This window comes from Coregonus clupeaformis, unplaced genomic scaffold (assembly GCF_020615455.1).
Source record: "Coregonus clupeaformis isolate EN_2021a unplaced genomic scaffold, ASM2061545v1 scaf0086, whole genome shotgun sequence".
In the NCBI taxonomy this organism is placed as follows: Eukaryota; Metazoa; Chordata; class Actinopteri; order Salmoniformes; family Salmonidae; genus Coregonus; species Coregonus clupeaformis.
This window is the reverse complement of record NW_025533541.1, coordinates 103,085-130,494: the sequence shown is the minus strand read 5'-3', so window position 1 is coordinate 130,494 and position 27,410 is coordinate 103,085. Positions and strand designations below refer to the sequence as shown.

The 27,410-nt window shown below is 43.3% G+C and overlaps 2 protein-coding genes and 1 pseudogene across 3 annotated transcripts; 2 read left to right on the top strand and 1 right to left on the bottom strand.

The window, feature by feature from the left end:
• The first annotated feature begins 724 nt into the window (after positions 1 to 724).
• Positions 725 to 7,188, top strand: LOC121549889 (gamma-crystallin M2-like). The gene is made up of 3 exons (XM_041861888.2): positions 725 to 785; positions 6,205 to 6,447; positions 6,862 to 7,188. The coding sequence occupies exons 1-3, from the start codon at positions 777 to 779 to the stop codon at positions 7,135 to 7,137; spliced, it is 528 nt and encodes a 175-aa protein (XP_041717822.2). The 5' UTR covers positions 725 to 776; the 3' UTR covers positions 7,138 to 7,188.
• LOC121549821 (gamma-crystallin M2-like) lies at positions 752 to 12,173 on the top strand. Of its 2 annotated transcripts, none has more exons than XM_045213176.1 (3): positions 752 to 785; positions 11,022 to 11,264; positions 11,552 to 12,173. In XM_045213176.1, the coding sequence occupies exons 1-3, from the start codon at positions 777 to 779 to the stop codon at positions 11,825 to 11,827; spliced, it is 528 nt and encodes a 175-aa protein (XP_045069111.1). In that variant the 5' UTR covers positions 752 to 776; the 3' UTR covers positions 11,828 to 12,173. The 2 variants fall into 2 exon arrangements, with proteins under 2 accessions (XP_045069111.1, XP_041717703.1); XM_041861769.2 differs by lacking the exon at positions 752 to 785 and adding an exon at positions 8,120 to 8,222.
• A 2,553-nt stretch (positions 12,174 to 14,726) lies between these two features.
• On the bottom strand, positions 14,727 to 27,134 carry LOC121549746 (annotated as a pseudogene).
• Positions 27,135 to 27,410: the final 276 nt, after the last annotated feature.

Here is a 27,410-nt window from a genome sequence, read left to right as displayed (position 1 = left end):
CACACACACACACACACACACACACACACACACACACACACACACACACACACACACACACACACACACACACACAGTTGTCTGTACATGGCATCAGAGTAGGTCTGCAGGCTATGGAAGCAAAAAGAGAACAGATCACTCTAGATTACATCAACACAAGGGCTTGATTCAATCAATAACATCAGAATCACTTACACACACACAGGTCTATGAACAAAACACAACCACGATTCTGTGACCTGAGATCAGGGAGAGGGAAAACATGAACCCACACTGAAATAAACTATGATAATCCATTTAACATTTTCGTAACTTTGTCATATCAACATTCAATAAAAAAAATTCACATCAACCCCAAATATTTGTAGAAATATGGCTTTGTTTTGTTTACTAGAGAGTGCACGAACAGTCTCACCTCCTGCAAACATTAAAAGCTCTGTTGTTCACACTACATACCTAAAGGCCTTTTGTGTGATGTTTCAATGGGTGCATCACCAGGTCATGGCTGAACAAGGGTCTGTGTAGAGAAAACAGAATGAGGCAGGCATATGGGGTAGAGGGGGAGTTTTCATATTTGTTTCGGTAAACTCTAGCACTTGTGGGTAAAGAGGAGCCTATGGTTTGAGAGACAATTGGAATGGTAACTGATGTCTAAAAAGGTAACTTCTAGTCACTACGATGTAGACACAGGTCTATTTTACTGTCAGTAGAAGAGTATAAAAAAAGGACCTGTGAGTCTGTTGAGGGCTACGGTGCAGACATCAAGCCCTCCAACCATGGGAAAGGTATGAGCTAACACGTTTAGCTTACTTGTTTGATGATTGCTGATGTAATTAGGGGGATAACCAAATGCTGTTAGGCTTAAGGTATAGGGAAGCTATTTGGCAAAGTAAGCTACGCATACAATTTATGAAGCTATGTTAAAGACTTCAGTTGTAAAACTGAACGCAACATGCAACAATTTCAAAGATTTTACTGAGTTACAGCTCACATAAGGAAAATCTGTCAATTGAAATAAATAAACTAGGCCCTAATCTATGGATTTCACATGACTGGGAATACAGATATGCATCTGTGTTGGTCACAGATACCTTAAAAATAAAGTAGGGGAGTGAATCCTTAGAGTTGATCAGGCTGTTGATTGTGGCCTGTGGAATGTTGTCCCACTCCTCTTCAATGGCTGTGCGAAGTTGCTGGATATTGGCGGGAACTGGAACACATCGATCCAGAACATCCCCGAGTGGCGCAGTGGTCTAAGGCACTGCATCGCAGTGCTAGCTGTGCCACTAGAGATTCTGGTTCGAATCCAGGCTCTGTCGTAGCCGGCCGCGACCGGGAGACCCATGGGGCGGCGCACAATTGGCCCAGGGTAGGGGAGGGAATGGCTGGCAGGGATGTAGCTCAGTTGGTAGAGCATGGCGTTTGCAACGCCAGGGTTGTGGGTTCGATTCCCATGGGGGGCTAGTATGAAAAAAATAATGAATGCACTCACTAACTGTAAGTCGCTCTGGATAAGAGCGTCTGCTAAATGACGTAAATGTAAATCCCAAACATGCTCAATGGGTGACATATTTGGTGAGTAAACAGGCCATGGAAGAACTGGGACATTTTCAGCTTCCAGGAATTGTGTACAGATCCTTGTGATATGGGCTGAAACACGAGGTGATGGCGGCAGATCAATCCTATTAGCCAATCTTCAATCATTGGATAACAAATTGGATGACCTAAGTACCAACGGGACATTAAAAACTGTAATATCTTATGTTTCACCGAGTCGTGGCTGAATGACGACATGGATAACATACAGCTAGCGGGCTATACGCTACATCGGCAGGATAGAACGGCTCACTCCGGTAAGACAAGGGGTGGCGGTCTGTGTATATTTGTAAACAACAGCTGGTGCACAAATACTAAGGAAGTCTCAAGGTTTTGCTCGCCTGAGGTAGAGTATCTTATGATAAGCTGTAGACCACACTATTTACCAAGAGAGTTTTCATCTATATTTTTCATAGCTGTCTATTTACCACCACAAACCAATGCTGGCATTAAGATTGCACTGAATGAGTTGTACAAGGCCATAAATCAACAGGAAAACGCTCATCCAGATGCAGCGCTCCTAGTGGCCGGGGACTTTAATGCAGGGAAACTTAAATCCATTCTACCTAATTTCTACCAGCATGTTAAATGTGCAACCAGAGGAAAAAAAACTCTAGACCACCTTTACTCCACACACAGAGACGCATACAAAGCTCTCCCTCGCCCTCCATTTGGCAAATCTGACCATAACTCTATCCTCCTGATTCCTGCTTATAAGCAAAAACTAAAGCAGGAAGCACCAGTGACTCGGTTAATAAAAAAGTGGTCAGATGACGCAGATGCTAAGCTACAGGACTGTTTTGCTAGCACAGACTGGAACATGTTCCGGGATTCTTCAGACAGCATTGAGGAGTACACCACATCAGTCACTGGCTTCATCAATAAGTGCATCGATGATGTCGTCCCCACAGTGACCGTACGTACATACCCCAACCAGAAGCCATGGATTACAGGAAACATCCGCACTGAGCTAAAGGGTAGAGCTGCCGATTTCAAGGAACGGGACTCTAACCCGGACGCTTATAAGAAATCCCGCTATGCCCTCCGACGAACCATCAAACAGGCAAAGAGTCAATACAGGACTAAGATTGAATCGTACTACACTGGCTCTGACGCTCGTCGGATGTGGCAGGGCTTGAAAACTATTACAGACTACAAAGGGAAGCACAGCCGCGAGCTGCCCAGTGACACAAGCCTACCAGACGAGCTAAACCACTTCTATGCTCGCTTCGAGGCAAGCAACACTGAAGCATGCATGAGAGCACCAGCTGTTCCGGATGACTATGTGATCACGCTCTCCGTAGCCGATTTGAGTAAGACTTTTAAGCAGGTCAACATTCACAAGGCCGCAGGGCGAGACGGATTACCAGGACGTGTACTCCGAGCATGTGCTGACCAACTGGCAAGTGTCTTCACTGACATTTTCAACATGTCCCTGACTGAGTCTGTAATACCAACATGTTTCAAGCAGACCACCATAGTCCCCGTGCCCAAGGACTCTAAGATAACCTGCCTAAATGACTACCGACCCGTAGCACTGACGTCTGTAGCCATGAAGTGCTTTGAAAGGCTGGTCATGGCTCACATCAACAGCATTATCCCAGAAACCCTAGACCCACTCCAATTTGCATACCGCCCCAACAGATCCACAGATGATGCAATCTCTATTGCACTCCACACTGCCCTTTCCCACCTGGACAAGAGGAACACCTACGTGAGAATGCTATTCATTGACTACAGCTCAGCATTCAACAACATAGTGCCCTCTAAGCTCATCACTAAGCTAAGGATCCTGGGACTAAACACCTCCCTCTGCAACTGGATCCTGGACTTCCTGACGGGCCGCCCCCAGGTGGTAAGGGTAGGTAACAACACATCTGCCACACTGTTCCTCAACACGGGGGCCCCTCAGGGGTGCGTGCTCAGTCCCCTCCTGTACTCTCTGTTCACCCATGACTGCATGGCTAGGCACGACTCCAACACCATCATTAAGTTTGCCGACGACACAACAGTGGTAGGCCTGATCACCGACAACGATGAGACAGCCTATAGGGAGGAGGTCAGAGACCTGGCCGTGTGGTGCCAGGACAACAACCTCTCCCTCAACGTGACCAAGACAAAGGAGATGATTGTGGACTACAGGAAAAAAAAGAGGACTGAGCACGCCCCCCATTCTCATCGACGGGGCTGTAGTGGAACAGGTTGAGAGCTTCAAGTTCCTTGGTGTCCACATCACCAACGAACTATCATGGTCCAAACACACCAAGACAGTCGTGAAGAGGGCACGACAAAGCCTATTCCCCCTCAGGAGACTGAAAAGATTTGGCATGGGTCCTCAGATCCTCAAAAAATTCTACAGCTGCACCATCGAGAGCATCCTGACTGGTTGCATCACCGCCTGGTATGGCAACTGCTTGGCCTCCGACCGCAAGGCACTACAGAGGGTAGTGCGTACGGCCCAGTACATCACTGGGGCCAAGCTTCCTGCCATCCAGGACCTCTATACCAGGCGGTGTCAGAGGAAGGCCCTCAAAATTGTCAAAGACTCCAGCCACCCTAGTCATAGACTGTTCTCTCTGCTACCGCACGGCATGCGGTACCGGAGTGCCAAGTCTAGGTCCAAAAGACTTCTCAACAGCTTCTACCCCCAAGCCATAAGACTCCTGAACAGCTAATCATGGCTACCCGGACTATTTGCACTGCCCCCCCCACCCCATCCTTTTTACGCTGCTGCTACTCTGTTAATTATTTATGCATAGTCACTTTAACTCTACCCACATGTACATATTACCTCAACTACCTCAACTAGCCGGTGCCCCCGCACATTGACTCTGCAACGGTACCCCCCTGTATATATAGCCTCCCTACTGTTATTTTATTTTACTTCTGCTCTTTTTTGTCTCAACACTTTTTTTGTTGTTGTTTTATTTTAAATGCACTGTTGGTTAAGGGCTGTAAGTAAGCATTTCACTGTAATGTCTGCACCTGTTGTATTCGGCGCATGTGACCAATACAATTTGATTTGATTTGATTTGAGATGAATGGAACGACAATGAACCTCAGGATATCGTCACGGCATCTCTGTGCATTCAAATTGCCATCAATAAAATGCAATTGTGTTCGTTGTCCGTAGCTTATGCCTGCCCATACCATAACCCCACCGCCACCATGGAGCACTCTGTTCACAATGTTGACATCAGCCTTGCAATAACTTTCTCAAAATGTACACTATCGTTCAAAAGTTTGTGGTCACTTAGAAATGTCCTTGTTTTCGAAAGAAAAGCATTTTTTTTGTCCATTAAAATAACATCATATTGATCAGAAATACAATGTAGACTCAAAATGGCCAGAAACAAACTTTCTTCTGAAACTCGTCAGTGTATTCTTGTTCTGAGAAATGAAGGCTATTCCATGTATCAATGTCAACAGTGAAGAGGCGACTCCGGGATGCTGACCTTCTAGGTAGAGTTGCAAAGAAAAAGCCATATCTCAGACTGCCCATCTTAATCTTTTCTTTTTATTGGCCAGTCTGAGATATGGCATTTTTTCTTTGCATCTCTGCCTAGAAGGTCAGCATCCCGGAGTCGCCTCTTCAAAGTTGATGTTGAGACTGGTGTTTTGCGGGTACCATTTAATGAAGCTGCCAGTTGAGGACCTGTGAGGAGCCTGTTTCTCAAACTAGACACTCTAATGTATTTGTCCTCTTGCTCAGTTGTGCACCGGGGCCTCCCACTCCTCTTTCTATTCTGGTTAGAGCCAGTTTGCGCTGTTCTGTGAAGGGAGTAGTACACAGCGTTGTACGAGATCTTCAGTTTCTTGGCAATTTCTCGCATAAAATAGCCTTAATTTCTCAGAACAAGAATAGACTGACGAGTTTCAGAAGAAAGTTATTTGTTTCTGGACATTTTGAGCCTGTAATCAAACCCACAATTGCTGATGCTCCAGATACTCAACTAGTCTCAAGAAGGCCAGTTTTATTGCTTCTTTAATCAGCACAACAGTTTTCAGCTGTGCTAACATCATTGTAAAAGGGTTTTCTAATGATCAATTAGCCTTTTAAAATGATAAACTTGGATTAGCAAACACAACGTGCCATTGGAACACAGGACTGATGGTTGCTGATAATGGGCCTCTGTACGCCTATGTAGATATTCTATTAAAAATCAGCCGCTTCCAGCTACAATAGCCATTTACAACATTAACAAAGTCTACACTGTATTTCTGATCAATTTGATGTTATTTTAATGGACCAAAAAATTGCTTTTCTTTCGAAAACAAGGACATTTCTTTATGACCCCAAACTTTTGAACAGTAGTGTATCTCAATACAGTGAGAGATATCTATGGTGTGCAGCATCCCTTAACAGACCAGATCAAACATACTTAGGCACAATGCTTCTTAAGCTTGCCACAGTTTCAAATCAAATAACATTTGTTGAGGGAGCTAGCTTGCTGAGGGAGCTAGCTTGCTGAGGGAGCTAGCTTGTTGAGGAGCAACACTACATCCATGAGTATGGCTTTCAGTCAAAAGTCATTTTACTACCATCATCCCGACTCAGTATAAATAACTCTCTACATAAACTATTTTATAAATTTCTGTTCTTCGTAGATTATCTTTTACGAAGGCCACAACTTTCAGGGTCGACACTATGAGTGCAACAGTGACTGTGCTGACACCTTCAGACACTTCAACTGCTGTAACTCTATCAGGGTGACCGGCGGTCACTGGGTGGCCTACGAGAAGCCCAACTTCAACGGCTACCAGTACATCCTGAACAAGGGAGAGTACTCTGACTACCACTGCTGGATGGGCTTCAATAACTGCATCCGTTCCTGCCAGATGTTCCCCCCCGTAAGTCAATCAAACTGATGGATAGGGTTACTCCTGCCACACATCAAATGGCACTTTAGAAATCAGCGTCAATCACCAGCCTTTTGATGTCATTTATAGATACAGAGAGGAGTCAAAGCATCAAAGTACCACAAGGAGATCCAGTCATGTTATAAAGGAATAGGCTACATGCACCCCCAAAGACTTACCTTCTTAATTTTCATTCTATTCATCATCACTCAGTGTTTTTGGCAGGTTGCTCCTCATTTGACTGAATATCTATTTCTAAAGGAAGCAAGTCTCTGGTGTTAATCGATGTGTAGAAATGCTTAGATTGCCCAGTGTATAAAACTCTACTGTGACCTCTGTGATCATTACGCCCCTAATCACTTCATGTCCTCCCTATCCTCTCCTTTCTGTCTCTTCCGCCAACAGTACAGAGGAGCCTACAGGATGAGAATCTACAACAGGCCTGAGATGTCTGGTCACATGATGGAATTCATGGACGACTGCCCCGACGTGTATGAGCGTTTCCGCTACCGTGACATCTTCTCCTCCAACGTCATGGAAGGCTACTGGGTGTTCTACGAGCACCCCAACTACAGGGGTCGTCAGTACTTCCTCCGCCCCGGCGAGTACAGGGCCTGCAGCGACTGGGGCTGCCACAACCCCATGGTGGGCTCCTTTAGGAGAATGAGGAGTGGCCTGTAAGCTTCTCACCTCTGGACTGTAACAAAGTGATTAAATGTGCTGGTTTTTAAATGTGGCTTCTCTGTGTGATTTTCTTTCCATCTCAAATCACTGGCAAAACAATAACAAAGCTTTTGAGTAAATAATTAAGTTCCAGCAAATGGCAAGTGTTGGATAGAGAGTATGGTTATTAGACAGGAGAATTGCTGTGCATGTATACTATACTATAATTAGCCCTAAAATATGGATGCACCCTCATAAACGATTTATCCAGCTGTATTTCTGTATTTTGAAAGTTATACATCTTGAAAACTTGATTGCTGACATGCAAAACATTTTGGGAGTATATCAACAATGGACTAATGAAACAAATACCAAAATATCGTTTTTACGTGGAGTTTTCCTTTAAGTTGAGCAGGGATGATACCAGTATCGCCATACTCGTTAGTATCATGGCAAGGAAACAAAACAAGGTGGATTCAACTTCTTTAGTAAAACAGCCCTAATGTTGGAAACAAAAATCATTATGTTGTCATCCAGAGTCACATTTATCTATATTCCAATCTATAGCACACAATATTTTACATACAGCAGGTTTTTAAAGGACCAAAGAGTTTGGTCTGCTTCCTGTTTTCATTTTTGCCATGGGAAAAAATATTGCGATACTGGTATGTCACAGCCCTAACGTTAAGTGTATTATTAACTAACTGATTGACTGAATGAACTGCAAATCAGACACTCATTGCAACAAGTTCAATCCATTCTAAAGCTGTTTAGGAGGGCCTAGTATTTCTCTCTCTGGCAGTCTATCTGTACATTGCTAGCCTCTATGCCAATAAAGGCAGAGGTTGCAACTCTTATTGTGGTACTTCGGAAAGTGCCGTTGTACAGTATTTTCCACAGAGATAGAGAGCTTTGACAGAGACAAAGAGCTGCTGCTGTGGGCCAGCCCTATAGTTTTCTGTAGTCTGTAGAGCACATTGTGCTGACACGACAAAGCTTTGTGTCACATTTACAAAGGCCTGATCCCTGCAGGGTCTATAAAGAGGTCCAGTACCGCTCACTACCCGGTCCAGTCCGAACTAAACACAGTCACAATGAGCAAGGTAAGCATGAAGACACTATGCGTTTCACAGGGAAATACGGGAAAGAGGCTTATTTATCAATTTTCTATGATAAAACGCGATACATGTTTCATATTTGGCTTTGCTGGATACTGTTATAAATAGCTAAATAGCTTGCAATTTATGCAGAAATGAATGGCCATTAATGATATTGGAGGGGGATTTTAGGAGATGGTGAATAGAATGTGTCAAAGGCTCAAAGCTAATGTGCAAGTATGAATGGACTGGACAGAGAGGAGGGCTGCACAAATGCATAGTCTCAAAGGTAGGTGCTTTTAGCAACACGGGTGTATTTATTATCTAAAGCAGGGGTACTCAACTCTTACCTTACGAGGTCCATAGCCTGCTGGTTTTCTGTTCTACCTGATAATTAATTGGACACCCCTGGTGTCCCAGGTCTAAATAAGTCCCTAATTAGAGAACAATGAAGAAATGCAGTGGAACTGGCTTTGAGGTCCAGACTTGAGATTGAGGGATCTAAAGGATTGTATTATTAAATAGACTAAATAAAAGTCCCCCACAAGTTATTCATTTTTTTTCCACATTTGGCGCAAGTGCAGGACTTTTATTTTGACATGAGGTAAGCAGAGAGGAAGTGGGTCTACAACAGACCCATGTTTGAAAAGTCTGTTTAATAATACGATCCTTTAGATATTTTGTCTCAAATCCCCCCCGTCATAACCAACCGTCCTGCCCACCGGCACAGTAAGTTAAAATGGATTTATCTTCTGGCTTCCCACGGACTGTTTTTGTGCAACCCAATACAATTGAAAGCAACACTAGTGTATGTAACTACAAAGGCGTTGCAAAAAGCCCATACCTCAAAGGCAGATGTCAAATGGCACCCTATCACCCACATAATGCATATTTTGCCAGGAAAAAAATACCTAAGAATATCAGACATTAAGTAATAGCACTGCATAGGCCATAGTCGGGGCGGCAGGTAGCTTAGTGGTTAAGAGCGTTGTGCCAGTAACTGAAAGGTTGCTGGTTCTAATCCCCGAGCCGACTAGGTGAAAAATCTGTCGATGTGCCCTTGAGCAAGGCAATTAACCCTTATTGCTTGTGTAAATCACTCTGGATAAGAGCGTCTGCTAAAAATGTAAAAATAGTCTGCTGCTGTAGGTTACTTAGTTGAATCATAACTTTACTGCTGTGAAGGTTGCCACACCAGCTTTCTGATAGCTGCTAATTGCACGCTGTGGCTGACAATAAATGTACATTTTGCAACACATTATGTAGAGTATTCCTTTATTCTAAAATAACACTTTTAGTATGATAAAATTAAGTAAATTAACAGATTAATGTAATTCACATGTATGTGGCTTGAGCTACTTCGAAGGACTTTAACAAAATGCTAGGCCTACTTGTGTAGGTTCAGTCTTGTAGTTCAACTTCACTTTCACAACTAAACCAGAAGATGGAAGTCATTTGTTCGTCTTGTCAATGTTGTTTCGCTTGCATTCTGTTTTGAAATTATTTGACTAAATTGCTGGCGAAGACTCTTGACAAATCGGCATACTTTCTAGCCTTTTAAAACATAGAAAATCAAATGGCGAGGACTGGTCACGTGATGATGAGCAGCATCCCCTGTAACAGATAAAGGTTAATGGCTAGAAGGGATCCAGCTTTTGTCAAATTAACATGAATTTGACAAATGCTGGATCCTTTCTAGCTATGACCCAGGTGAAATCGTGTGCAACAATTAAGTATCACCTGTGGGCAGGGCTTGGAGCCTCAAGGATGTACATATTCTTCTTCTTCTTCTTTGGTATCATGGCATTCACACATTTGTTTGTGCATGCCGCCACCTACTGTGTGGGAGTGTGTGGTCGATCGCGTTATATTTTGTGATATAAAAATAAAAAGGAAGGGGGAAAGGGAAGAATTGCACCACCATTTAATAAAAAAATAAAAAACAACACCAGATTCCACTACGTTGATCCTAACGGACTCTTTCGTTCAACACACCTTGTAACTCTTTTGCAGTAAAACCTGTAAATAATGCCACCACAGCATCTATTTTCTGTGGTTTACATTCCGTTACTGCAGTACAGTTGATAACCATGGCAATGAATGTTAAGAAGACCTTACTGAAGCACAAATTCGTATCACTCTGTATTGGCCTAGGCGGCTAGGCCTGATACTCATCCATGACACATCATCCTCTTCACTACCTCAGCATACGACACCTTCTGTTCTACTCTCATCCTGGCAACCTCAACCTGTCTCTCTCGCACCGGGCACAATTGACACAACACAAGTTTTTCCACCAATACTACACATTCCTTTGTCCCATGCCCTAAAGGATGTGCATGTACCTCAGTGAGGTTTTTGGGATGTGAAAATGAGCAGTGGATAATTTGTTATTGGTCCAATAACACTCTCTTCTTAGACACTTGTACTAAAAGTATATATTATAGGTAGGCTTGGCCTATTTCAATTTCACTTCATAAATGGTGTACATTGGACTGCAGTTCCTGATACAAATAATTTTATTGAAAATGTAATTCTGTATTCATTCTGAGCTAGGTTATTTACATTTTTCAGAAGACAGTCAAAACATTTCCTCAATATGTGTGTTATCATGTGTGCACCCTTAGGGGTGTTGCCAACTATAGGATGCATCCGGTTTTCAGGGATACAGTTAATTCAACCTAGCTTCCTTTTCCGCTGGAAACTGGATGTGGGAACTCCGCTCAGGTGTTTCTTTTACGCCTGCTACATTAGGTTATCATGTGTTTATTATTTTGATTTTCACTTTCCATCTCTCTTTTCTAGATTATATTCTACGAGGACAGGAACTTTCAGGGCCGCCACTATGAGTGCAGCAGCGACTGTGCTGAGATGCACAACCACTTCAGCCGCTGTAACTCCATTAAGGTGGACAGTGGTTGTTGGGTTGCCTACGAGAAGCCCAACTACACTGGCTACCAGTACATGCTGAACAAGGGCGAGTACCCCGACTACCAGCGCTGGGCTGGCTTCAACGACTGCATCCGCTCCTGCCGTATGGTGCCCCCTGTGAGTCCCACATAGTTTTCAGTCCCTTGAGTTGAGGGCCACAGTGTCTAATGTTTTTTTCTACCTTAGCATTTATTATCATTTCTTGGCTAGAGATTATTACTGACAAATGCCACCCAACACCTTTTTTTTAACACGGTCAATTTCTTCTTCACAAATGTCATGGTTCAAGTTATGTTTCATTCTCATTATGGAACACTTACATTACCATCTATATACTGTTTGTCAAGTCAAGTGTATAATTTAATATATCCATTCTCCATTTTGTCTGTCTTCTTCTTTCCCAGTATCATGGAAACTACAGGATGAAGATCTACGAGCGCTCTGACTTCAGGGGTCAGAACATGGAGATGATGGAGGACTGCCCCGACCTGCACGAAAGCTTCCACAGCCGCGACATCTCCTCCGCCAACGTCATGGAGGGTTACTGGATCCTCCACGAGCACCCCCACTACAGGGGTCGTCAGTACTTCCTTCGCCCTGGCGAGTACAGGAGGCACAGTGAGTGGGGAAGCTCCAGCCCCACCATTGGCTCCCTGAGACGTGTCACCGAGACCCCCTGAAGGTCAACCGAGACCCCCCTATTCCTCCCCTAAAGTAGCCCTATTCTAAATCCTGTACTGCACCCCTACCCTCTATTGCTAGCACTGTTCGACTGTTGTGTATCTACTGTGGTATTCTGACCCTGAAATCACATTCATGTGATTGGGGGTTTTGGTCCATTTGGTGTTGGGTCTTTGCTGCTTTGCTTAGACTGGGAAAGTAGACCTCGATGCTCAGGCGATGCTCGTATGGTAACGTGATGGTCTCTCTAGCTTTGGTTGTTACAGAGCAGAATGATGTGCTTTGCCAGTCCCCAACCCACTATCCTATAGGAACCAAAATAAATGAAAACTTGATAAAAGTCAACCTTTTGTTTTTATTAACTACTGTCATTATCAAAAGAGGTTACGGGAACACACTTCTTTTGCATACTTTTATTAAAGTTAATTATTTTGAGTTTTAAACATAAGCCATGGAGTTGGATAGCCATATAGGCATATACATCAAGGTCCAACTCTGAAGACTTTTGTGACATCATCATCCCCCCATACACAAAGCAAAATGATCATGGAACATTATTATTTGAAGCCGGTTATTAAAGAACAAAAAAAGGGTATCTGAGGATGGGCATGTAGGAGTCTTTATGAGATCACATGGTGCCGAGCTGGGGCTTTGAGTCCATGAAAGAAGCCCGTATTAGACCCATATCACAAGGCTAGTGCCAACTCAAAGAGGAAGAGTCAAAGTGTCCTGGTACTAGCCCCGAGCATCAAGCTCTCTCAGAACAAAAAAACTTAACAGAGTCTGCATCCCTGCTCATGCATTTTTCAGCAGCCAGCATGATAAGGAACCCTTTCAGAAATAAATATCAATTATTGAAATTGTTAATTAGACGCACATAATTGGTGAAGATACACATGAATAAATAACTTTAACAATTAATTATTGATTTTAAAAATTTGAAGCCCAGCAGGGAACACTTTTGAGAGTCTCTTAAGATCAAACAAAACAAGAAATATAAGTTTGGGCCTTGAGTAATGTTCAATTAAAGGACTGTCGACTTTGATGTAAAAGTCCAGTGATTTGCCCTGTGCCCTCTGATATATGTGGACTCCAATCCCCACGGACGTCAGTGCGTCAACAGGGTGAAACATGGGATCTGGCTCTGCCTAAACGGGGAAACGTCCGACAAAAGATTCACAGGGTGCTTGACGTCTGTCGTAAATGGAAGTTAATGCAGGGGGTCCTGACGTGATTTCAATCTAGTATCAACCATGTATGTTATGTATGTGTGTTTCAGTATGTTTACCTCTACTCCCGCTACATGCAAAGAACACGTATAGGCCCTACTAGGCCGTCCAAAAGCTGCATGATCCCTCATCAATAGACCATTCTAGAACAGCAAGATATCCATGTATCAGACTCTCTACCTCAGCAAGTCATTAATACAATACTTTCCGTTACAAATATCAAGCTCCTTCCATAGAAGTACCAAAACAGTGAGATCTGACAAGATCCTGTCTATTCTTCATCTATTCTTCATCAATGAACCCTCTGGACGTGATGGAGGGCTGATTGAAGGGTAAGTAGTGCGTTTAGGAGGATGAATTCTTTAGCTGTGAGTAGAAGAACCACAGAATAACAGACTCTGTGATTCCATTATTAGTCTCAGTTCTCTCCTTCTTTCTTTTCATTTCTGATAGCTGGATAATTAAACCTCTGTAGTATTGTCTTCCATCTTCCATGCCCCACTTACGGAAAAGTCTTATTCCCAGATGAGAACCATTAAAAAGTCCCTTTTTAGACGTCTGTTTTCAGATCAGTATGCCTTCTTTGGTGCTAATTTGTTATTTGTGTTAGTAGAAAGAGTGGTGGTAGGACAGAGAAGAACATACATGTAAAGTCATTGGGATTCTTGAGTTATTTATCTCCTAATCAAAGGACCAAAGAAAAATGAAAATCCCATTGTTATTCAACAAAAACTTTTATTCTACAATATGTCTATAAAATACTAAAAAAACTGAACTGATCTGTGGTGTGCGTCGCTTGACATCAGATATAAAGCTCATAAGCTGGAATGTAACAGCAGCACTGTATCTTAAGGCAGTAGTCCCCTGAAGGAGATGGGAAGCAGCTTGTCAATTACTGCTCTTGTATTTGACAGAGGCTCTGGGCACTGTAAATTCGACATAAATAGATAGCGTAAAAAAAGCACAAGTAAGGAGAATAAAGCATTTGCGTTCAAAAGGAGGACATAAAAAGTTTTGAGGAAAGGGTGTGTGGGGGGGTGATGTGTTTTCTTATATATAAAATCTAACTTGAATGCTTATGAATCAGATCGGGTTAATTCACTTTTTATTCATCCATATCTATGATAAAACACATTTAAGGTTATTAAATATTGTTTATCCAGTGGTTCATCACTGGTCATTTAACTGCATATAAATAAGGATTGTGTTGGTAGAGCTGCAAACGATGCAGTATTAACGTTAATAGCAATTCATACAATTTGTGGCAATGAGGACCTACAATTCAAGACCCATTTAAATGACACATCAGTAACTTTCCTAAATTAGGTTTAGCTTTAAACCTAGCATCAAAACTGTTTGGTTGTGCATTCGTAACACTTCTGATATCATTAAATGTAATGTGAGTATCCTGTGCGAGACCAAATCAATACTGAGGGTAAGGGTCTCATCTGATTGAGCACAACAAACCAATCAACAGGAACTAAAACCAAGAGGGGAGCTTCTTGATAGTGATAATAACACTGATGTAAACTAGCTTCAGGGAAAATTCCCATTAAGTGTGGGTCCTGGAGAGCATATTTACATTTTACATTTACATTTTAGTCATTTAGCAGACACTCTTATCCAGAGCGACTTACAGTTAGTGAGTGCATACATTTTCATACTGGCCCCCCGTGGGAAACTAACCCACAACCCTGGCGTTGCAAGCGCCATGCTCTACCAACTGAGCTACACATCACTACTGCGCATAAGATCTAGACCAATTAAGGTCTAAACCAATGATGTGAGACCTTCTACAGTCCAACAGGATCAATGTAACCAATCATGAGTTGATTCACTGAATACTGAGTGAGGCAATCACTACAACACAACTTTTGAGAGCTGATGTAGAATTAATGTAAACTCTGATCCAATTAATGTAAACTCTGATCCAGACTGAATGAATAAGACAATGGGAGTGTTTCTTTGGTACCAGGGTACAGCTTTTCTCTCAGCCAGTGGTTAAGTGTGTATAGGTGCATCTTTAGTTGGAGGTCCTGTCAGTCCTCACTCTGGGCAGCTATCTGTCTGGGCAGTGGCTGTGTGACTGGCAAGTATTCGTGGAGGTACTTCATGGTGCCCTGTTCAGAGAAGTCTGCTGCGGTGTGGCCGTCTCCTCTCAGGACCCACATGCTGGTGAGGAGACCCTCTAGGCCCACGGGACCCCGGGTATGGATACAAGCTGTACTGATGCCCACCTCAGCACCTAGAGGAGGGAGGGAGATAGGGAATGAGTGAGTGAGTGAGTGAGTGAGTAGGGTAGTTGAACAGGAAGTGAGGTGATACAAAAATAATTACTGAACACATACCTAGTCCGAAGCGGTATCCATCTGCGAATTGCGTTCCAGAACACACAAGCACTGTCCAGCCGCTGCAGGAACTGCTCCGCTGTGTCCTCTGTAAGAATCCTCATCATCACCATCATTGTCACCACTACCATTATCAACTACCATCATTGTCACTGTCATCATCATTAAACATCAACATCTCTCTTCAGCTATATACAATATATTTCATCCATTACACACAATGGAGAATTCAATGTAGTTCTACGTGTTGTACAATCTGTGGCCACTAGATGGTAGAACTGAGGCAGAAATGCTGTCTGCAGGGAACCGACTAAAAAAACATCTATAATTCAAATTTTGTCCTCTGCAGGGTACCAACAAAACTAAACATCTATAATCCAACCTATCTTGGATATTGTCAGTAAAGTACTCAATCAAAATGAATTATCAAAATTGAGAGGCCAATAACATTTAAGATGACGATAAGTCCTATAACTAAATATAAATGAATAACGCTGATCCCTTAGCAAAACCTGTTCTACATTCAAATCAGTTCTGTCCTCTTCAAAGTAGTCTCACAGGGAGGTTGAACACTGAGCCAAAAAGTGCTGTCATCACTTAGAGAAAGAGAGAGCAAGGGAGAGAGAGAAGGGGGGGGGGCAGGTCTCTCTTGAAGAGAGATCTGGTCTCTCTCACCCAGACTAATCTGGGTGAATCAAGGTGAGATAAAAACAAAAGAGCAAAACAGAAACTTCTCACAACTAACAACTAGACAGTCCTACCGTTTTCAGTAACAATGACGTCAGTGTGGGAGCTGCCATATCTGTGGATATGATCTATAGCCTCCTGCATACTGTCCACCACCTCGATGCAGCACTCCAGATCCCCGTACTCTGTCCTCAGAGACTTGACCTCCAATGGGCTGAAGGTCAGGTAGGAGGCGAACCTGGGGCCAGCGTGGATCGTCACCTAGAGGGGTCGCACATGGAAGGGGGTCATCATTACATAAAGCGATCGGTGAATTAATCAATCAATCGGGGAGTTAAGGTTGTCTGACTCAGCCAGTTTAGCAATCAGTTAATTTGTTTGGATCTAGGATTACAAAGGGAGGGTATATTACCGGTAACTTTCAAAGTTTACCAGTAAACTACTGGAATTTTTGAAACTTTAAAGGATTTTATTGAATTTTCATAACATGTAAAATATATAAACTAATAAAATAAGATTATTTAAAAAATATATTAAAATAGAATGACAAAGCTGTTAAACATTATCCTAAATATAACCCATCAACTTAGTGAATACCGTTTGTGTTTAATATTGTCACGCCCTGGCTCTGGGGACTCTTAAATGTTGAGCCAGAGCAATCCGCTCCACCGGTGTCCAGTCCAGCTCCGGCCAGCGGCTCCAGTCCGGAGCCGGTAAGGTCTGGTCCACCGTCGTCGGGTCCAGCTCCAGTCAGCGGGACCAGACCAGACCAGGGGTGCAACGGGGAGGTGGAGAAAAGGTGGTGGTCACGCCCGGAGCCGGATCCGCCTCCGAGGCGGAATGCCCACCCGGCCCCTACCCTCTTGTGTTTGTGTGGCGCGGCTTTAGGGGGTACTGTCACGCCCTGGCTCTGGGGACTCTTAAATGTTGAGCCAGGGTGTGGATTTTCTATGTTTAGTTTTCTATGTTTTTTGTTCTAGATCGTTTAGTTCTATGTTGGCCAGGGTGGTTCCCAATCAGAGGCAGCTGTAGCTCGTTGTCTCTGATTGGGGACCATACTTAGGCAGCCTGTTGGCACCAGTTAGTTTGTGGGATCTTGTTCCGTAAAGGTTTGTGTTGTTGTAACCTCAGGACTTCACGTATCGTTCGTTTTGTTGTTTTGTTCGTGTGTTGTGTACTAAATAAAATGTACGCTTATCACGCTGCGCCTTGGTTCCACGAGTCATCAGTCAATGTTCGTGACAAATATGAGGGTTTCAGCATGGATGTCCTTTATATTTTTACACGCTTGTATTTATTGTACTATGTCAATATGTCTTTGTTGTAAATGTTTTGACGCCAAACTGGTGGCAGTTGTGAAAAAAGTCAGTAGTTGGAAGAGTTGAAGAAATAATTGCAAATGTCATTGTTGATTAGATACTTTTTTTATATGAATAATAAAAAAAAAAGTTAAAGTATAAATGACCAAAGTTTCCATAGAGTTCCATAGATAGATCTGCCATTGTGAAACACAACCTAAGTTTTAGTGATACTTGGTAGTATGTCGTCTTATGATAATCATCAATTGCATAGTAAGTTGTTAGTGTTCATTTTTGTGAATTTGTTTTCAGAAGCATAAATCATCAACAATGAGACATGAGAAATGCAGTTAATCAACATGTGTAAACCCATCCACCTCACCTCAACCCTAGGAAAATAAATGGAATATTTGATTATAAGTTGTAGTAAAATGTAACAAATCATATCACCAACCAACCAGTCATCTTATTTAACCAAGAAACCTTTGAGTGATTTCAACCTGTATTTTAGTTGGAGAAAAGGAGGATTATATCACTTTATGTCAGTGTGTCTGTACCTGTGTATTTGTTTGTGTGTGAGTGAGTGGTCTTACCTGTTCGGTACGGAGCATGTCTATGATCTGGTCAAACAGAGGAGTCCTGAGTATGTCCCTGTGAACCAACAGTGTTTCCATAGCATTGCAGGCCGCAGGATAGTCACATTTAGAGTCTCTGACTGGAGAGAGAAAACATCAATCAATCACTTCCTTCTCCTTCATTGGTAGTGTGACGTCACGAGAGGCTACACAGCTTTCAGCGGGATTGCTCAAGTAGTGCAAGGAGACAAGGTTCAAACAAAACAAGGATTTTATTATAGGTCTTGGGAAATTAACGAAAATATAACAAAATTCTGTTCTCTTGTGGCTCTTTAAGGGTTAACAGTTCAGGGATGTCTCTTCCACATCCAAAGTCATAATTCTCACTCGCTCAGATAACTTTTCCCCAGCCTTACTGTAGTCCACGTTGCAGCTAGTGGCCAACCCAGCAAAAAGTCCTTCCAAATGTCTCTCACGTATTTCCACAGGTGCATATATCCAAAGGTGAGTATTTCCCAAAGGTAAGTATCTCCAAATCCTTATATTCCTCATGGAAGTGGACGTGCAGCACTCTTGTCCTCCAGAGAGCCCAGGTTGGAGACTGTGTCTCTTCCCTTCCCCCACCTTCAGCTCATCAGCTCCTCATTTGTTTCAGCTGCGTGGGAAGATTGGCCATAGAGGGGTGGAGTTCCCGACCATACCAGCAGATGGAGCCATAGCTGTCTGGGTTTGCAGCCACCTCAGGGGGATGTAACGTCCCTCCAGGACACAGCCTCTCGTGACATCACATATCCCCCTCCTCGGGACCGACGTCCTCGTCGGGGTAAAGGCAGCGAAGAAGGCATCACGCCGGGAGAGGGCGTCCGCGTTGCCGTGGTGCTTTCCAGCCTGCTCTCTCTTCAACTCCTCCAGGCTAAACTCCAACAGAGCTCCTTCCCTAAGCAACAGGAGGAGCTGGAGAGGCTGCGCAGGACCATCGAGGAGTGTGAGGAGACCCTGCGCAGTAGTAAGGAGGTCCAGAAGAAGGCAGAGGAGAAGTACAAGGTGTTGGAGAACAAGATGAAGAATGCGGAGGCAGAGAGAGAGAAGGAACTGAAAGCTGCTCAACAGAAGCTAAACTCTGCTAAAACCAAGGCTGATGCGTTCAGTAAGAAACTCAAGGAGAGACAACAGGAGGCTGAGTCCCTGGTCCTAGAGTTGGAGGAGTTGAAGAGAGAGCAGTCTGGCAAGCACCACGGCAATGCGGACGCCCTCTCCCGGCGTGATGCCTTCTTCGCTGCCTTTACCCCGACGAGGACGTCGGTCCCGAGGAGGGGGATGTGTGATGTCACGAGAGGCTGTGTCCTGGAGGGACGTTACATCCCCTGAGGTGGCTGCAAACCCAGACAGCTATGGCTCCATCTGCTGGTATGGTCGGGAACTCCACCCCTCTATGGCCAATCTTCCCACGCAGCTGAAACAAATCAGGAGCTGATGAGCTGAAGGGTTGGGAAGGGAAGAGACACACTGAGAGGGTGTGTGGGGGGTGAAGAAACACAGTCTCCAACCTGGGCTCTCTGGAGGACAAGAGGGCTGCACGTCCACTTCCATGAGGAATATAAGGATTTGGAGATACTTACCTTTGGGAAATACTCACCTTTGGATATATGCACCTGTGGAAATACGTGAGAGACATTTGGAAGGACTTTTTGCTGGGTTGGCCACTAGCTGCAACGTGGACTACAGTAAGGCTGGGGAAAAGTTATCTGAGCGAGTGAGAATTATGACTTTGGATGTGGAAGAGACATCCCTGAACTGTTAACCCTTAAAGAGCCACAAGAGAACAGAATTTTGTTATATTTTCGTTAATTTCCCAAGACCTATAATAAAATCCTTGTTTTGTTTGAACCTTGTCTCCTTGCACTACTTGAGCAATCCCGCTGAAAGCTGTGTAGCCTCTCGTGACGTCACAGTAGTAAAACAACAATTCAATTATGTGGGCGTGTCTGTGTCAGACCTGGGTTCAAATACTAGTTAAAAAGGTATTTCAATTACTTTCAAATACATTACATTAAGTATTTTGATATTTTTTATTGGAAAAGTAATGGCATGTATTTGGCATGTATTTCAAGTATATTTTCAAATACAAATATTTAAATACTCCCATACATTTGAACCAGGTCTATTTAGTCCTAGGGATATTTGAAATATATTTGGAAAAAGTTTCAAATAGTATTTTTAAATACTTTCAAATACTTCAAATACAGTGCCTTGCAAAAGTATTAATCCCCCTTGGCGTTTTTCCTATTTTGTTGCATTACAACCTGTAATTTAAATTGATTTTTATTTAGATTTCATGTAATGGACATACACAGAATAGTCAAAATTGGTAAAGTGAAATGAAAAAAATAACTTGTTTCAAAAAATTATAACAAATAAATAATGGAAAAGTGGTGCGTGCATATGTATTCACCCCCTTTGCTATGAAGCCCCTAAATAAGATCCGGTACAACCAATTACCTTCAGAAGTCACATAATTAGTTAAATAAAGTCCACCTGTGTGCAATCTAAGTGTCACATGATCTGTCACATGATCTCAGTATTTATACACCTGTTCTGAAAGGCCCCAGAGTCTGCAACACCACTAAGCAAGGGGCACCACCAAGCAAGCGGCACCATAAAGACCAAGGAGCTCTCCAAACAGGTCAGGGACAAAGTTGTGGAGAAGTACAGATCAGGGTTGGGTTATAAAACAATATCTGAAACTTTGATCATCCCACGGAGCACCATTAAATCCATTATTAAAAAATGGAAAGAATATGGCACCACAGAGCTTGGTTTTCGCCAGGCATTACTGGAACTATGTCGTCCAAAAAGTTATACTTTTGAATCATCTGTCCATAGAACGTTCTTCCAAGAGTCTTGATGATCATCCAGGTGCTTTTTGGCAAACTTGAGTCAACTTTTTGGACGAGATGGGTCCCATTATGCCTGGCGAAAACCAAACACTACATTCCACAGTAAGAACATCATACCAAAGGTCAAGCATGGTGGTGGTGGTGGTGTGATGGTTTGGGGATGCTTTGCTGCCTCAGGACCTGGACGACTTGCCTTAATAGAAGGAACCATGAATTCTGCTCTGTATCAGAGAATTCTACAGGAGAATGTCAGACCATCTGTCTGTGAGCTGAAGCTGAAGCGCAGCTGGGTCATGCAGCAAGACAATGATCCAAAACACACAATCAAATCTACATGAAAATTGCTTAAAAGCAACAAATTTGAAGTTTTGGAATGGCCTAGTCAAAGTCCAGACCTAATCCCAATTGAGATGTTGTGGCAGGACTTGAAACGAGCAGTTCATGCTTGAAAACCCACACGTCACTGAGTTAAAGCAGTTCTGTATGGAAGAGTGGGCCAAAATTCCTCCACAGTGACGTGAGAGACTGATCAACAACTACAGGAAGCATTTGGTTGGAGTCATTGCAGCTAAAGGTGGCACAACCAGTTATTGAGTGTAAGGGGGCAATTACTTTTTCACACAGGGGAATTGGGTGTTGCATAACTTTGTTTATGAAATAAATGAAATAAATATGTAATTGTTGTGTTATTTGTTCACTTATGTTCCCTTTATCTAATATTAGGTTTTGGTTGAAGTTCTGATAACATTCAGTATCACAAATATGCAAATGTAGAGAAAATTAGAAAGGGGGCAAATACTTTTTCATAGCACTGTATAGCATGACCCCCAGCACGAACACTCCATCTTACCAAAAAATTATCAGCAGTGTACAAACACAACCTCAAACCCGCACATGCCCGTAGAAGGACAACACAGGTGTTATGTTCGTCACTGTTTTCCGAGTCGATGAAGGCATTGCAACTCATCTGCTTGATCACTCAACAGACATTATCCCGTGTCTACCTACAGGATATGGTAAACGTTTAGTGCAGGGGTGTCAAACGTCCGGCCCGCGGGCCGGATCAGGCCCGCAAACAGGTTTAATCCGGCCCGCGAGATGATTTAAAATAAAAATAAAATAATAATAATAATAATTAATAATAATTTTGTAAAGTATAAAAATGCGCTGCAATTTTTCAATAAAATAAACTGCTGTTCCAATTGCGTCCACTGGATGGCGCAATAGCAATTGTGTTAAGCAAGCAAACTGTTTATACCGGGGCAGAGCAAGTAGGTCAAGCACGTGCAGCCAATGAGCTACTTTGTTTTGCCCGCGATATTTATTACGGCTTCTACTTTTAACATTATGTGCTTTGGCACCCTCATTGTCCCAATATGTCTCTGTCAAAAAAGAGAAAAGTGGACGCAGAGTGCAGAGTGTTCCAAGAAAAATGGTCATCCTATTTATTCACGGAATTGAATGGGAAAGCTGTATGTTTGGTGTGTTCAGAGCATGTTGCAGTGCTGAAAGAATATAACCTTCGTCGCCACTATGTGAGTCTTCATGCCGACAAATATGACAACCTTCAAGGACAGCGGAGATGAGAGAAGGTGAATGAACTGTTGGCGGGTCTGAAGAAACAGCAGTCTGTGTTTACTCACAGCCGAGACATCAGTGACGCTGCAGTGAAAGCTAGCTACCTCATTGCTAATGAAATCGCAGTGGCTTCAAAACCATTTAGTGAGGGTGAATTTGTAAAAACATGCATGATGAAGGCAGCGGAGATTGTGTGCCCTGAAAAGCTGCAGGCTTTTCAAATATCAGCCTGACAAGAAACACAGTTGCAGACAGGATTTCCGATCTTTCAGTGGATTTGGACAGCCAGTTGAAGCAAAAAGTAAAGTCATTTATTGCGTTTTCGGTTGCAATTGATGAAAGCACGGACATTACAGATGTTGCACAACTGGCCATTTTCATCCGCGGAGTTGATGACACATTGACCGTCACCGAGGAGTTTGTGGAGTTGGTGCCGATGACAGATACAACGACAGCAGCTGATATTTTTACCGCACTCGTCGGCGCCGCTGGACAGGGTCGGAGTGGACTGGTCCCGCGCTGTCAGCCTGGCTACAGATGGTGCGCCCTCAATGATCGGGAAAAAAGCAGGCGTTGTGACAAAGTTCAGCGAAAAGTGCAATCTGCAAATGGAGGACGTGATTTTTTGACTTTTCACTGTATTTTGCACCAGGAGGCTTTGTGTTGCAAGTCATTAAAGATGGATAACGTCATGAAGGTGGTCATCCAAACTGTTAATTTCATCCGATCCAGAAGCCTGAATCACCATCAGTTTGACAGCCTTCTCAGAGAGAAAGACCACATCTATGGCCTGCCATACCACACTGAGGTAAGATGGTTAAGCCGAGGTGCTGTGCTGAGGCGTTTCTTTGATTTACGAGAAGAAATTGAACAGTTCATGGAAGAAAAGGGCAAACCAGTGTTAGAATTTCATTCCGCAGAATGGATGCAGGACCTTGCATTTATGGTGGATGTTACAGAGCACCTGAATAACTTGAACAAACAGCTGCAAGGGCGCAACAAAGTTGTCACGCAGTATTATGACAGCATACGTTCTTTCAAGTTGAAGCTGTCATTGTGGGAGACGCAACTTGCCGGTGGTGATGCAGCTCACTTCCCCTGTCTGAAAAATGTGTGCGCGACCCAACATGTGGCAGACATGAAGCGGTTCAAAGATAAAATAACGGGACTGTTACGGGAGTTTGAGCAACGCTTTCAGATTTATGTTTATATGTTTTTATGTTGATGTGCTATTGTTTTTAATTGATTTTATTTTATTTGTATATTTAACCTATTCTTGACTCTGTGGTTCTTGCACTTGTTTGGGGAACAGGATTTCATTATTTTTATCTACATTTCTGCCTGAGAAATGACACCCTGATATAGTTCTGTGATCTGTGAAACAGTTCTGTTAATCACTGAGGCATTGTGTGTTTGTGTGTTCTTTTTCTTTAGAATTTTCAATTAAACTTGACGTGTTTTATGATTAATAGTGATGTTGTGCTTGTACTATTTTGGACACACTGTCCTCAGGCTCCAGCTTTATGTTGTATGTTGATCGTATTAAAACAAAGAAAACAATCTGAAGTTGTTGTTTTTAAGTTAAATATACAATGATTTTTCCGGTCCGGCCCACTTGGGAATAGATTTTCCTCCATGTGGCACCTGAGCTAAAATGAGTTTGACACCCCTGGTTTAGTGTATCAAATGTGGCTGACCTTCTGTCATTTATTGAAATTAAAAGCTACCACAAACACAGCATACATCAACATATTTCGATGGGGTTTTAAATCGGCCATTTCCCGGCCATCTTCAGACACTTTTGAGCTCTGCCCAAGCAAGGCAGTTGATTGGTTTGACGTGTTGCGAGGCGTCACTGGTTTCCACCCCTTTGTAGCTACTTTCTGCCATAGACTTCACCAGGCTTTTCCGATTAGGGAAGCCTGGTTCTCGATGAGGCTGTCGTGACCATAATTATCATCATCATTTAGAATTACAAACATCTTCTTCATTATAAGAACCACCATAATCCTCATTATTGTGATCCTCGCCATAATTATCACCATTATCATTATGCTCATTGTTGTCATGGTGATCATCATCATCAAAACTTCATCACCAGTGTCTGTCACACAGAGATGACCCGGGGGAACTCACCGGCAGGTTTGACCTCGGAGAAGAAGGTGCCCACTTTCTTGCCCTCCACGATGTCAGTGATGATGTGGCCCGTCACCTTGGGGTGGATGCCGTTGGCGATGACTACCGACGTGCCCCCCTGTAGGGCCCACAGGGCAGCCTTTACCTGGAGGTAGAGGGGGGGATACACTTAACCAATTTTCTGTTTCCCAAGTAAGGATTTGGCCCCCAATGTAAAGACTTGCTTAACAGCGGGTTAAAGCCAAATCTCACTCTGACACACATTGAGTTCCAAAGACTTTCTTAAAACCTGATTACAGACATGTAGACCTAGAACCTCTGTAGTCCTCCACTCTTACATGTATTGAACGACACACTTTTTCTATTCTAATCTACAGGTAACTGCCAAAATAATGGTAACACTTGAGTAAATGAGGGATACAAAGTATATTGAAAGCAGGTGCTTCCACAAAGGTGTGATTCCTGGGTTAATTAAGCAATTAACATCCCATCATGCTTAGGGTCATGTATAAAATAGCTGGGCAGGCCACTATTTTGGCTACCATGGCTATGGCCCCATAGGATGACAATGCCCCCATCCACAGGGCACGAGTGGTCACTGAATGGTTTGATGAGCATGAAAACTATGTAAACCATATGCCTTGGCTGTCTCAGTCACCAGATCTCAACCCAATTGAACACTTATGGGAGATTCTGGAGCGGCGCCTGAGACAGCATTTTCCACCATCATCAAAAAAACACCAAATGATGGAATTTCTCGTGGAAGAACTCCAATAGTTCCAGACACTTGTAGAATCTATGCCAAGGTGCATTGAAGCTGTTCTGGTGGCTCGTGGTGGCCCAACGCCCTATTAAGACTTTATGTTTGCGCACATGGAAGTCACTCATTTATGTTTACTATAGGTTAATGAGGCAACACAAATGCGATGTGACTAAAATGTGACTAAAATGAAAGGGTATTTAGTTGACTAAAATGGCCCACAGTTTTCGTCATTTTGACAATGACTAGACTAAATAATTATTCAAATGACAAAAATGTGCCTAAGACTTAATGATATTTTAGTTAAAATGACTAAGACTAGACTAAATCTAAAAAAAGACTGCCAAAATTAACATTGGCATCTGTATAAGTACCTTGGCCTCCATGCCTCCTATCCCCACCCTGGATTTCTTACCGTAGGTGATCGACTGCTGGTCACCAGGGTAGAAGATGTCAATGAGTTTGGCGTCATCCGTTCCAGGAGGGCTGTCGTACAGTCCTACGAGAGATGGGAGGTCACATGATTGTTTACTTTAGTGCTAGCCTAACATGCACAAAGATGACCTTCCAGTCCAATCCATCAGTGATATTTCCAAATACAACCAGGGTCGTGTTTATTAGGGCACAAAAATTAGGGTTTCCTATTGGACAAGTCCAGGTGGTCACTCCTTGTTTCACTCTGTTTTCTTCCATTCAGTGCCTGATAAACACAACCCCAAAAACCTGTAGTTCTCTCTCTTACATGAATGCTCCTAAATGACTGTGTGTGGTTGTAGCGTTACCTAATGGGTGTTAATGTGTTGTTGTAGCGTTACCTAATGGGTGTTAATGTGTTGTTGTAGCGTTACCTAATGGGTGTTAATGTGTTGTTGTAGCGTTACCTAATGGGTGTTAATGTATTGTTGTAGCGTTACCTAATGGGTGTTAATGTGTTGTTGTGTTAGCAGCGTACCTTCTACATCAGAGAGAGCGATGAGCAGGTCTGCCTTCATCTCCACGGCCAGGCGTGCAGCCAGACTGTCATTGTCCTTTATACTGATGACCTGAAGTGGAGGAAAAACGTATTAGTCTCACAGCAAGAGATAGAAATTGATGGGGTCAAGGGTCAATGACTAGACTGTTTTCTGATGTTTGTTATCAGTTGAAATTGATAAGAAAATGTGTCACTAAAATCGAAACATTTCATGATAAGGTGAAGCACCACATGTAGATTAGCTCCACTATGCAGATGAGCTATTGTTGATATTGGTTTGCCTACTGTGTGGGTTAGCAAAGCCACTGATACTACAATGTTTAGTCGTTTATTACTAGTAGTAGTGCGTTTTCTACAGCAGAAGAACTTGTTCGTTCCGCCTGGGCTTGCGAAAGGAGAAAAGAAGCGTGCTTCTTCCTCCAGGAGTCAGCCCCAGACAGCCACACTTCTAGGCCCAGTCCGCTCTCATCCAAAAGGAAACTAAAGTGATGCATGCACCCCTCCCATCTCCTCTAGCCCTCCCTGCATGCAAAGGAGGGTTAGCGGGCAGGTAGAGCGAGGCGAGGCGGTGAAATGTAACAGCTGTATGCTAGTATGCTAGCAGCTAACACTATTCCGCTGTACACACCTCTTCCCCCTGTGCCCTGTACCCTTGTTTACCCCCTGGAGGTCGCTGTTGGGCTCGGGCGGGGGTACCACGGCATCGTTGGTGTTGATGATGGGTATGATGTTCATGCGGAGCAGCTCCTGCAGGGTGTTGTTCAGGTTCCGCCGCTTCTGGTCGTCGTGGAAGTCCAGGTTGGTGACCAGGACCTGGGATTACATCAGAGCAAATCCTGTTTCGATAAAACTTTATTGAGGGGCAATTGTGCTGGGTAACAGTGCGAATTCAAATACATTGAGAAAGTGTAGGTACATTGTGCTGTACTGCGTGAACATGGCCTCATACAGGGCCATCAGACCACTCTGTCCGGCTACCGCACAGGCCCGCGCCTCCAGAACTGGTACTGACTGAAACTGACAGAGAGAGATAGAAAGATTGAGAGAGGGAGGAATGTTTTGAGTGAGGTGTTTCGGGACATGCTTGGTCGCGGTGACCGT

Bases quoted from the DNA above. Each gene is read 5' to 3' on its own strand.
- LOC121549889 (XM_041861888.2), top strand. The intron at 6,448-6,861 runs GTAAGTCAATCA...TTCCGCCAACAG, and splicing joins CCTGCCAGATGTTCCCCCCC to TACAGAGGAGCCTACAGGAT.
- LOC121549821 (XM_045213176.1), top strand. The intron at 11,265-11,551 runs GTGAGTCCCACA...CTTCTTTCCCAG, and splicing joins CCTGCCGTATGGTGCCCCCT to TATCATGGAAACTACAGGAT.